The 12955-nt window shown below is 42.1% G+C and overlaps 1 protein-coding gene across 1 annotated transcript in view; it reads left to right on the top strand.

The window, feature by feature from the left end:
* The window catches only part of LRRK2 (leucine rich repeat kinase 2), a 117067-nt gene that overhangs the window by 1991 nt on the left and 102121 nt on the right, over window positions 1-12955 (top strand). Inside the window, exon 3 of the mRNA XM_044982338.1 lies at window positions 8065-8171. Coding sequence (XP_044838273.1) covers window positions 8065-8171 — 107 coding nt within the window. The remainder of the gene's footprint in view (window positions 1-8064; window positions 8172-12955) is intronic.

Below are 12955 nucleotides of genomic sequence, written 5' to 3'. Positions count from 1 at the left end.
AAATAGCCACAGTCACGCACAGGACAACCTTAGAAACAAAGCTGGGGGAAATTCTGCAGTTTAAGATTCTGCTTATCTCTGTAATATAAGACTGATTCATTTTCATATTAAATATTGCAGATGCTTTCCATGTCATTCCCAGAAAACACACATGAAACAGATCCTTCCTGGCAGTCAGTCACATAAAATAAAATGTATGTTACCTCCAAAGGATATTTACAGACAATATGATCTCTATAGGGCTGGCTTGCATTTTTTTTTTTAAATAAATGTGTATGATTTTTAAAAGGTGAAAAAAAATGCAATTTCAGTTTGTTAGGAGCAAAATATAAATATCCACCACAAATATCTATTTTAAATACTGGGAAAGGTCTATGTTAAAACACACACAATTAAAAAAATTCAGAGTAAGCAATACATTGTATTCTTGACTCTCCCAGTGATGTATAGTTGTTACAATAATAATGAAATAGTAATTCTTTGCACTATTATACCTTTCATTTGAGGATATCAGAGCAGTGTGGGGAATCTAAAACTTTAATTTCATGGCTCACTATTCAGTTACCACATAGGTAAGGAATTTATAGAGCCAATACTTTTAAGATTGAACGCAGCAGTTTAGCAATAGCAAAATGACAGAAGTTTAGAATAGGAAGTAAAAAATACCTCAAACTGAAACTGCAGGGGAAATTTTGAAAGCTGCATAAGGAAGAAAGTAATTACTGTACCTGAACTGCAATTTGGCCAGGACACTGGGATAATATCTTTAACTCACCTTTTAATAGTTGGTTTTAAAATGAAGTTTCAGCCTTCTGTCTGAATTTCTTAGCCTGTATGACTTGACTTTAAGGGGCTACAAAAAGTCTAATATTGTTTTAAGCAAACCCATAGGTAGTATGAAGCACAAATCCTTCAAGTCACAAAATGCTGCAGCCACCCTTTCCTCTGCTCCCTAATGCTATAACAATTTTAAAAATATTGTAAACTAACTACTCAACCTTCCCTGCTTCATCCATTGTGATTCAGTCACAATAACTGTGGGACTCTTGAGTCTGAGTCAGTATGCTGTACAGTAACTCCTCACTTAACATTGTCCCGGTTAACGTCTATTCGTTAAAAGCAACAAAGAATCCTGTGGCACCTTATAGACTAACAGACGTTTTGCAGCATGAGCTTTCGTGGGTGAATACCCACTTCTTCAGATGCAAGACTGAAGAAGTGGGTATTCACCCACGAAAGCTCATGCTGCAAAACGTCTGTTAGTCTATAAGGTGCCACAGGATTCTTTGTTGCTTTTACAGATCCAGACTAACACGGCTACCCCTCTGATACTTGACACCATGCAAGTCTATTCGTTGTTATGTTGCCGATCAATTAGAGAATATGCTTGATTAAAGTTGTACAATGATCCCTTCTAATGTTGTTTGGCAGCCGCCTGCTTTGTCCACTGCTTGCAGAAAGAGCAGCCCGTTGGAGATAGCTGGTGGGGGCTTGGAAGCAGGCTGTCAGTTGCCGGGCAGTTCACAGTCATCTTTTCAAAAAGAAAATGGAGGGAAACATAAAAAAATAAAAGAACATCAATCTTTTCTCAAATTGACTGGGCCTGACTCTAAAAAGCACAGAGCACCAACACTCTCGGCTTAAGCCAGTGAGAATAGTGTGCGCTCAGCACATCTAAAAAATCAGGGCCCCAACATATATATTATTGGCAGTTTAAAAAACCCTCTATAATTCAGAAGTATCTTTTAATAGCATAATAGACAAATAGAAAAAAAACCTTAGTAAAATGTTGTCAGTATATTTTATAATTTAGCCCGATAGCTTAATTTACATAAATGTTTCATTTTTAATATCCTTGCCACATGTTAGGTATATAGAGGAGACTAAAAATTAATATTAACCCAACAGGAGCCTGGTCAAATTCCAATTCATCATTGTTCAACATGATATTTCTAGGCAAATCAGCCACTATCAGGTCAGGCGCAATCTGGGCTATTGGAATGCTAAATCTTGGTTGATCTGGATTTACTAAGAGATCACCTAAGTAAGAAAGAAAAAAATATGAGATGCAGTTGAAAAACAGATAAAATACGATATTCACCACACTACACCGAATGAAGTGTACATCTATCGTCTCTATTTATGTATACAACTAATGCACTTCATATGAACTTTGCATATGTGTACTAACTAGTAACAACTGAATATACTTCTCCAGTTTATATACATTTCTTGCATGTGTAAATAATTCCAAACCATGGTTTAATGGCATATGCAGTGGTCAACATTAAAAAGTAGCCTTTGTCAACAGTTGCCATAAAGCATTAAGCTAACTGAGATACCACATTTTTTCCTCTATGCCTAGAATAGGAAATAACTCTAGTGAGTGTGTGGTACCTGTTGGCTAATATTGCCTTTTTAATTGTGGCCATTGTACAGGATCCAATCAACAGGACTAATGTCCACTGCAGTATTAACATGAGTCAGAATTAATCACATGAATAAGGGTTTGCTGGATCCGGTCCTGCGGATGAGTGGTAGGCGAGTGTCTCTTTCAACCCTCCCACTTTGTACACCAGTGCAGGGGCTAGCACAATCTGACCCATGCTGTATTGTAATACAGTGGCATTAGGACAAAAAACTTGTGGTTGTTGAACCACATTATGACTATGATATTGTTTAATTTAACCAAGTGTTCTTAAATAATGTGAGGTGTCTAAATGCTATGGCAATGGACATCATGTACAGTAACTCTTCACTTAACATTGTCCTGGTTAATGGTTCGTTGTTAAGTTGCTGATTAATTGGAGACCATGCTCATTTAAAGTTGCGCAATGCTCCCTTCTAATGTTGTTTGGCAGCCGCCGGTTTTGTCCACTGCTTGCAGAAAGAGCAGCCTGTTGGAGCTAGCTGGTGGGGACTTGGAACCAGGGTGGACCGGCAGCCCCCCATCAGCTCCCCGCTGCCCTATGTTCCCTGGGCAGCAGCTGCCCAGCAGGCTATCAATTGCCGGGCAGTTCAGCTGGCCCTCCCCCCACTGTCCTGTGCTGCTCCTGCTTTCTGCCTTGGAGTGCAGTGCTTGCTGTGCAGTGGGGGAAGAGTGGTGCTAATGTCAGGGTGTCCCTCTCCCCCGGCACCTGTACCCTATCTCCATAGAGCTGGGAAGGGACAGGGATGGACAGAGCTCAGGATGGAGGGAGCTTGCTGGCAGCAGCTGCTGTCTGAACTTGCTTATCTACTTAAAAAGTCAATGTACTTAAAGTGGGGTCAGCGTACTTAAAGGGCAATGCGCATCTCTCTTTCATACACTCGGTGTATGTCTCTCTCTCGCTCACACACTCACACACCCCCATGTGTGTGTCTGTCTCTCTGCCATGCTGTCTCCTCCCTCCATTCGTGCTGCCTTGTAGAGTGTGAGGCTACATTAACAACAGTGTGTTAACCCTTGAGGGCTCAGCCGAATGCTAGTTCATCATTTAACCATAATGCATTCCCTGGGAAATATCCCACCCTCGGACTCCACCACCTCAACCAAGGTTCACAATCCTCATTGCTGTGTACAGTGTTAAATTGTTTGTTTAAAACTTTTATACTGTGTGTGTGTGTATGTAAATAGTCTTCTGTTTGGCGAATTTTTTTTCCTGGAACCTAACCCCACCTATTTACATTAATTCTTATGGGGAAATGCGATTCACTTAACGTTGTTTCGCTTAAAGTAGCATTTTTCAGGAACGCAACTACAACATGAAGCGAGGGATTACTGTAGATGCTCCATTTTGCTACTGCATGTCTACACTAACAACTGCTTTTCAATGCACAGGTTAATGGATCAGTAGCTCTTTCTGATTTGGGGCACTAGAGTGAAAATGACCAGTGTTTTGAGATTTGTCTGAGTAAGGGCAGTGTCTGGATTGATTAACATATTTTCTTCTGGCTCAGCTTGCCACACAATAGTTTGCTCCTGTATCATCATCTCATACAAAGTGAACCTCTGCTTCTTAGTAGATCAGTATTGCACGTACCAAGGCAAGTTGGGCTACTAATACAGACCTCATAAACTTCTCTACAAACAATGGGAAAGTTATTGATCTCCAAAAAGTAAAAAAATAATAATGCCTTAAACTGAACAGATACCATATTTAGTAAGTTCTGTAACAATTACAGTTTCTGCAATCACTGGCTGTCACAGATTGATGTTGCTTAAATAGTAGAGGACAAGATGTTTAAATTCAAGTAAGTGAATGGCTATCAGTGAAATATTACTGCCTCAATTCACTATGCATACTAGTAACGAAAAGGAAACCAATTTAAAAATAACAGAATATTAGTAATGCCACCAAATGGGGTGTTATGTAAATGATCCACTTTAGTACCTGAAAGAATGTTTTTATTTATTTATTTGCCTTTCAATTTAGGCTTTAGGCTTTTGGACAATTATTTAAGGTACAATCATTTGCTTACAGTGTTACTAGACAAAGGCTAAGAACCCTAAAAGCCCTGTGGGTTTGATATCAACATTGCAAGAGGGATCTTATGTTAGCACAGGAGTGAAGAAACTTTTTGGCCTAAGGGCCATATCTGGAAATAGAAATTATATGGTGGGCCATGAATGCTCACAAAATTTGGGTTGGGGTGTAGGAGGGTATGAGGGTTCTGCTTGGGGATGCGGGCTCGAGTGGGGCTAGGGATGAGAAGTTTGGGGTGTAGGAGGGTGCTCCGGGCTGGGACCGAGGGGTTCAGAGGGCAGGAGGAGGATCAGGGCTGGGGCAGGAGATTGGGGTGTGGGGAGAGGCTCAGGAATGCAGACTCCAGGTGGCGCTTACCTCAAGCAACTCCCGGAAGCAGCAACATGTCCCTTTTCCGGCTCCTACGTGGAGATGCGGCTAGGCGGCTCTGCACGCTGCAGTTCCCAGCTAATGGGAGCTGCAGGGGTGGTGCTTAGGGTGGGGATAGCATGCAGAGCAGAGACCCCTGGCTGCCCCTACATGTGAGGGGAAGGGCGGCATGCCGCTGCTTCCAGGAGCTGTGTGGTGCGGTCCCAACCCTGCTCCCCAGCTGGAGCACCGGAGTGGGGCTGTGCGGCTGCTTCTGGGAGCCATGTGGAGTGGCCCCTGACCCTGCTCTTTAGCTGGAGTGCTGGAGCAGGACAAGCCCCAGTGTGCGCTCCCCAGTGAGAGCTCGAGGGCCAGATTAAAACAGCTGGTGGGCCGGATGTGGGCTGTAGTTTGCCCACCCCTGTATTAGCATATTAGATGCTTGCTTTGGCATTTTTCAGTGTGTACTGTGTCCTTACTGAAAACATTTATCAGTACTTGCTGTTAAAATAATAAATAATTTGGTATGATACAAATCTAAAATTTATAAGGAAAATGTTTTAGGGAACAAGAAGGGGGAACTAAAAAAACCGAGGCATAAAGCTAATTTTTATAATGTTCTACATTTTATAAAGAACAATAGAGTTAGATGAGGGGTGGGAGACTTTCAAAATACAGTCTTTGTTAAGCAATGCAAACAAATTAGTTAGTGACCAGTAAACTGTACTTAGTTCAGCAGCTGGAAAAGGGAAGACGAGTTTTGAACATGAAAGCCTTATGCTATTTCCAGTTTGTTCTATAACTATGTATGGCTTACTGTTACAGACCTCTGACATGTTATCTTTTGTGACATTTTTTACATTTAAACATGACTCATAATTAAAACAAATTGACATTAACAAATCATCAGTATTTGTTTTTCACAGAACCAGACAATAATTAAAATGATCAGTTTATGGAACACACATTCCATAAGTATTTAAAACAATAATTCTGTCTACATAGCCAAAAAGTATCTTTTCTTAGGGCTTTATTGTGGCTTTAAGGCACATAGTCCTATGGTGTGGGAAGTGCATCAGGAGCTCAGGGTGGCATTTTGTCAGATTCAGAAACAATGCCTCTGGGAAGCATAGCTTCTATGCCACCTTTTGCAAGAGTGCTGGATTCATTTTTCTCATTCTGTGTGGGACGATGGCCTTCTTCTGCCCTCTTCATTCATTTTACAAATGTTAGAACCACTGAGAGTGAGGGTCTTGTGGAGTTCTTGCATTTAGAGGACTACAAGGGACAGATTCTGTGCAATCCCTGCACAGATGTGCGAAGGGGAGGGAGGTTCTTGCGCTCTCTCCCTTTTCCACCATCTCCTCCTTCTGAAGCTTCTTGCATCTGTTCAGGTCCAGGCACAATCCAGTGTTCTATTCATGGTTGAGCCTGATGTGGAAGGAATTTTCTGAAGGAACCAATGTTCGTTTGAAAGTGATAACTTAGTTACTGTCCCTTATTAATTGTATTTTTGTCTTGATTATGGAGGATTAGAGACAAAAGTGTATGTATTTAGCTATGTATATGAATGAGTCCAATTATGGAATTAATTGGTGTCCTCCAAGTGACCAAATAGCTGAAATGCAAAATCACCCATGACAAACGATACCCTTGCTGTCAGTCTCAGAGGAGAGGCCAAGAACTGAATTTGTATGGAAACCAAACTCCCCACTCATGCCAAGAGGTGCTTCCTTTAGGTCAGGGTTATGACACACTTGTTTAAGTGGAGGAGTTCACATTGTTGCTCTCTATGCCCTTCCTGTTCTGTGGATTAATGGGGGATTTCAGTCTCCAGGGATCACAATCCAGTACCTGTCCTGGACACAAAATTAACATTAAAAATTAAATATAAAAGCCAGACTTATGAATTTTATAATATAATTGCAGATAAGTAACATCTCTTGTTAATACATAGGACCAAATTGTGCTGTGATTTAAATCTCATTTGTTAGATAAAGTTGGTCTAGCATTCAAGTGTTTGCATTCTCAATCAAATGTAATATGTTATATGCTGGGGTGCTGGAACGTGGCAGGGCCAGGGTTTTATGGCCCTTCCACTTTCTGCCACTGGCCCTGCCCCTTGGCCCTACCCCCTGGCCAGGCCTGCAGCTGGAGCCCGGCCGGGGAGCCTGGGCAGCTGTGGGGGAGCCACGGATCCTCCAGTTGCCCTGGACGGGGGGTGGTGATCCCGGGGCTGGGGACACTTGCTGGGGGCTGCTCTCAGGGTCCTCCCTCCCCCCCCCGGGCAGGTGGAGGGGCCCTGGCTCCAGCTTCCAGCTTGGCCAGGGGTGGGGCCTCAGGGGGAAGAGGAGGGGCAGGGCCACAGAGAGGGCAGGGGCCCCTGCTCCCCCTCATTTTTGGGAAGGCTACACCGTCCATGGTTCTATGGCCTGATATGTGGCATGCAATGTTATATATTTTGAATAGATTCCTAGATTCCAAGGCCAGAAGGGACCATTGTGATCATCTGGTCTGACCGCCTGTATAACAGATGCCATAGAACTTCCCCAAAGTAATTCCTAAGCATAGCTTTTACAAAAACATCTAATCTTGATTTAAAAATTGTCAGTGATGGCAGAATCCATTACAAACCTTGGTAAATTGTTCCAGTGGTTAATTACTCTCGCCGTTAAAAATTTACTCCTTATTTACAGTTGAATTTGTCTAGCTTAAACTTCCAGCCATTGGATCGTATTATACCTTTCTTGGCTAGATTGAAGAGCCCATTTTAAAATATTTGTTCGCCATCTAGATACTTATAGGCTGTAATCAAGCCGCTAATATACTTTTTCAATATGTGAGCCTACACATCTAAAATCTAGCAAGCTTTCATCATAAACTAGGAACATTTATTAGTGTTTTTTTTTCTCCAACATGAAATGGATAAAATAAGGAACCTTTTTCAAGTTAGGCCTTGGGTATCTTATTCTCAGAGGTATTTCAGAATTAAGGAATTTGCATATTATTGAGCAGCTAGTTAACTTTTGTGTGAACTCTGCCTTTTCTTGTGTTAGTTCATTGTATCTTGTTTAGGTTGTTAGGTTTTCAGATCAGGGAATATGTTATATGAGCTAGATCATTTTTCCTACATACAAGGGGAATGGGAAACTGTTTATGTTTTAAAGTAGAATATCTTTTCATCAGAGAAGGGACACAAGTAAGAGAGTTGACATGTCTGTTGAAAAATAACTACATTTTTATTTTACAGGTCGGTTGGTTGCTTCTTTGTAAATTAATAGAAGTGTGTCCAGCCACTCTATGTAACATAGCTCCTCAGGATGTTGGAAAGGATTGGGAAGTACTTGGTGTTCATCAGTAAGTACATAAATTTTACAAACAAATATTGTATGCAAAATGTCTCTTAGAGTTCTTCTAGAAGAAGAAAGTAGGAGAAAAATGTGTTTTCTAACACATTAAGTAATTGTTCTAGATTAACTTTTTAATTTGGTTATTACAATTTTATCATATAGTAATGCAGAGTTAAAAAAAAATGCACTAGAGTTCCATCATAAGACTTAGGTGAAGATTGAAAGGTTGTTTGGAACAGAATCTAATGGACAGAAAGTAGGACAGCAAAGAGGAAAAAATACTTGTATAAAAAGATTTTTTTGGAAGGTGAACCAGTAAATTGCTGTATCATTGATTGCCATTCTCATATTAGAAAACCTCTTTGAAATTAACTTGGTCCAGGATTATATGAGGAGCCTATATAGTGATCAGTCTGTTGTGTTTGTGTCGAGTATGTTGCTTAGTAGGTAGGCTAACACAGTATGTGTTGAACCAGCTGGAGTTGTTAAGTATTTTTCACTCCTAAATATGATGCTTTACTATTCGAAACCTGGAAGGCTTAAAAGCATGAACTGTCACTAGGTTCTCATTTGGCAGGATGTGGAAAGGTCTCTTGGCTGGCCAAAGGCAAATGAAGGGATTTCAGAACCATTCTGACAATATGGGGGCAAACATTTTAGAAGGAAGGTGATATTATAATGTTTGCTAGGTCTTCACATTGATTTATTCCTCTCACCAGCATTACCTCCATTTTCCCCGGGTTCGTCGTCAGCAAACTACTGCATCCGAGCACTGATCTCATTTAGGTACTATGACAGCCGGGTGATCCCATTCTTAGCATTCAGACTGAAAGAACTATAGTTCTGTGACATCTACATGCTGTTGGCAGATTAGGGCATTTTATGAACTCATCTAGCAGTTACACATATCTTAAGTTGGGAAGAGGATAAAGTTTTGTGGAATTCCACAAGTGAGAACTTGGAAGGTAGAAGTGCAGTCACCTCGTGGTAGAGTTTGAGAGGAAGGATCTCTGCCACCTCATGGAGTTTCTATCAGTCTTGCTAGCTCTTTAAGATGGAACAGCAGCATCTCAAGATTTAAGCTGTCAACTGCAGCCAAGTGATGCAGTAATATGGGTAGGGAGGTATGTTCCTCATCTATGGTTAAGAAAAGATAGTTCACTAGTGTGGTCAAATCTGTAACTGGGAAGGTCCAATGTCACAGGTCAGGTGAGCGCTCTTTCCAGTCTTCCCCATTTCTTTTCTCAAAAAGGGGTATCAGGTTGTAGTTGGTAAGATCAGTTGTATCAAACTATAGTTTATTATGCAATGGCTGGACTATAATTTTATATGGTAGATGATAGATTGTTTATATAGTTAATCGTAGGTGCCGACTCTGTGGGTGCCCTGCGGCTGGAGCACGCATGGGGAAAAAAATAGTGGGTGCTCAGTACCCACCATCTACAGCTGTTCGTGGCGCTGCCGATCAGCTGTTTGATGGCTGTGGAAGAGGCTTGTGGGAGGGCCGAGAGCAGCGAGCAGGGGATGGGTGGGGACCTCGGGGAGCAGGGACGGGAAGAGGTGGAGTGAGAGAGGGACTTCAGGGAAGGAGGTGGAGTTGGAGTGGGAAGAGGCAGAGCGAGAACAGGGCATTGGAGGAAGGGGAGCAGTGGAGTGGGGCTTTGGGGTGGAGAACCACTGGGGGAAAAATAAGTCACTGTCTATGGAGTCTGTGCCTTTAAGGAGGCATTGGCAGTTTTTGTTTGTAACAATACCAGGTGCTCAAGTCAAGAAGGACAATGACTGAATCCATATGGGATAGTTCAGATTTCTTTAGTATTTTAAAGACTCCTTGTTGAGTGAATGGGCCAAATTCTAAGAGGAGTGGTATAATAGTGGCAGTAAATACTGTCATTTGTTCTTGGACTCCAGAAAGCTGATCCCTATTCTCGTGATCTAGTCACACAAGCGTTCCAAGGGTCCACATAACAATGACAATAGAAGCAAAGCTCCTATCTAGACACAATCTGTTTCTCAGCATGAGCAGTAGGGCATGCTACTGACAACACCAAACATTATTTCTTACCACTATAAATACTTTGGCAAATTCTGCACAGTCCTGTCTGAAAGCATGACTAGCGAAACTAGTATTTGGTAAGGAGGTAAGCCTAGCAAGCCTAGCATCTTTTCTCGTCAGTGCCAAAGACGGAGCAAATCAGTTGTTATATTTAGAGCTCTTGGTAGGAGTGTCTGGTATGTACAGTAGTGCTGTTGCATTGCATCAGCTGCCTGACGGTTGCAGAGGGGCAGTATGGAAGTAGGCTAGAGATAAAAACATAATTTATATACAGTTGATTTGTACTGTAAGATGATACGCCTTTGTGTATTTTTGGAAAACAGAAATTTTAAGTTAGAAATATTGACATAGATTGTTAGTGCTCTGGGGCAGAGACTGTCTTTTTACTCTGTGTTTGTACAGCACCTAGCACAATGGGTCCTGATCCATTATAAGGTCTGATACTTGCTACAGTATGACAAATGAATAATTATAATAATTAATTTGACTAATTGGTTCACAACACTTTCTGGCTCAACCAAGGTATATTAACTGTTACAAAAAACAATGTAGCAAATGAAGTAACTTTTCACATCTTGACTGATATGTTGATAAGTAGTTTATATAACAACTCTCAAAAAAGAAAAAATAAGGAAATTCTCTCAGCATATCTGCTCATAAAACTTTTGCCAGAGCTTTGTAATCTTTGACAATAAATTGGTCATACAGTAAATGAGGTGAAAGTGTTTAACTTCCTCTCTTTCAATTACTTTTGAGATGGGAGGATGTGTGGAGAATTTCTTTGTGCATTGCTCAATCTTTTGATCTTAATAACCATGCCCCATTCTGTGTTTGTTTTGTGCGGCACTATACTGAACCAACTCATGTCTTTAGAATGTAGGTACTTCAGAGCTGAGATTTTGTTTGGCACTGCTCACCTGCTGTGAAATGTCCAGAACACACAAGGGCAAACCTAATTTCCATTTCCCTTCCTGAACTAGACCTGGTGAGGGTCTGCTTTGCAAAGGAGGGGGTTGGATTTCAGGAGGCTAAGCAGAGTCATATGGGCCAACTCTGGGTTCTCCTTGCATTCAAGGTGTGGACAAGGGAGAAATTGGACAAAAGGATCTGTCTTTCCTCCATAATGGGGTGCATTAGGGATGTTCAGGACTATGGTACTTCAGGCACTGAGTTGAAGTACTATGTACCATCCAAGTCATGGATGGATATAAACTGTTCAGGAAGGACAGGCAGGGCAGAAAAGGTGGGGGAGTTGCGTTGTATGTAAGAGAGCAGTATGACTGCTCAGAGCTCTGGTATGAAACTGCAGAAAAACCTGAGTCTCTGGATTAAATTTAGAAGTATGAACAACAAGGGTAATGTCGTGGTGGGAGTCTGCTACAGACCACCAGACCAGGGGGATGAGGTGGAAGAGGCTATCTTCCAGCAACTAACAGAAGTTGCTAGATCACAGGCCCTAGTTCTCATGGGTGACTTTAATCACCCTGATATCTGCTGGGAGAGCAATACAGCGGTGCACAGACAATCCAGGAAGTTTCTGGAAAATGTAGGGGACAATTTCCTGGTGCAAGTGCTGGAGGAACCAACTAGGGGAAAAGCTGCTCTTGACCTGCTGCTCACAAACAGGGAAGAAATAGTAGAGGAAGCAATAGTGGATGGGAACCTGGGAGGCAGTGACCATAAGATGGTCGAGTTCAGGATCCTGACACAAGGAAAAAAGGAAAGCAGTAGAACAGAGACCCTGGACTTCAGAAAAGCAGACTTTGACTCCCTCAGGGAACTGATGGGCAAGGTCCCCTGGGAGAATAACATGACGGGGAAAGGAGTTGAGGAAAGCTGGCTGTATTTTAAAGAAACCTTATTGAGGTTGCAGGAACAAACCATCCTGATGTGTAGGAAGAAAAGTAAATATGGCAGGTGACCAGCTTGGCTTAACAGTGAAATCCTTGCTCGTCTTAAACACAAAAAAACAGCTTACAAGAAGTGGAAGATTGGACAAATAACCAGGGAGGAGTATAAAAGTATTGTTCAGGCATGCAGGTGTGAAATTATGAAGGCCAAATCACACTTGGAGTTGCAGCTAGCCGGAGATGTTAGGAGTAACAAGAAGGGTTTCTTTAGGTATGTTAGCAACAGGAAGAAAGTCAAGGAAAGTGTGGGCCCCTTGCTGAATGAGGGAGGGAACCTAGTGACGGAGGATTTGGAGAAAGCTAGTGTACTCCATGCTTTTTTTGCCTCTGTCTTCACAGAGAAGGTCAGCTCCCAGACAGCTGCACTCTGCAGCATGGTATGGGGAGGAGATGACCAGCTCTCTGTGGAGAAAGTAGTAGTTCAGGACTATTTTGTGCTGGACGAGCACAAGTCCATGGGGCCGGATGCGCTGCATCCGAGGGTGCTAAAGGAGTTGGCCGATGAGATTGCAGAGCCATTGGCCATTATCTTTGAAAAATCATGGCGACCGGGGGAGGTCCCGGACGACTGGAAAAAAGCTAATGTAGTGCCCATCTTTAAAAAAGGGAAGAAGGAAGATCCAGGGAACTACAGGCCAGTCAGTCTCACCTCAGTCCCTGGAAAAATCATGGAACAGGTCCTCAAGGAATCAATCCTGAACCACTTAAAGGAGGGGAAAGTGATCAGGAACAGTCAGCATGGATTCACCAAGGGCAAGTCATGCCTGACTAACCTAATTGCCTTCTATGATGAGATAACCGGCTCTGTGGATGAGGGGAAAGCAG

Source organism: Mauremys mutica, chromosome 1, assembly GCF_020497125.1.
Source record: "Mauremys mutica isolate MM-2020 ecotype Southern chromosome 1, ASM2049712v1, whole genome shotgun sequence".
Classification (NCBI taxonomy): domain Eukaryota; kingdom Metazoa; phylum Chordata; order Testudines; family Geoemydidae; genus Mauremys; species Mauremys mutica.
The sequence above is the reverse complement of the archived record's forward strand: the minus strand, read 5'-3'. Positions and strand labels throughout refer to the sequence as shown.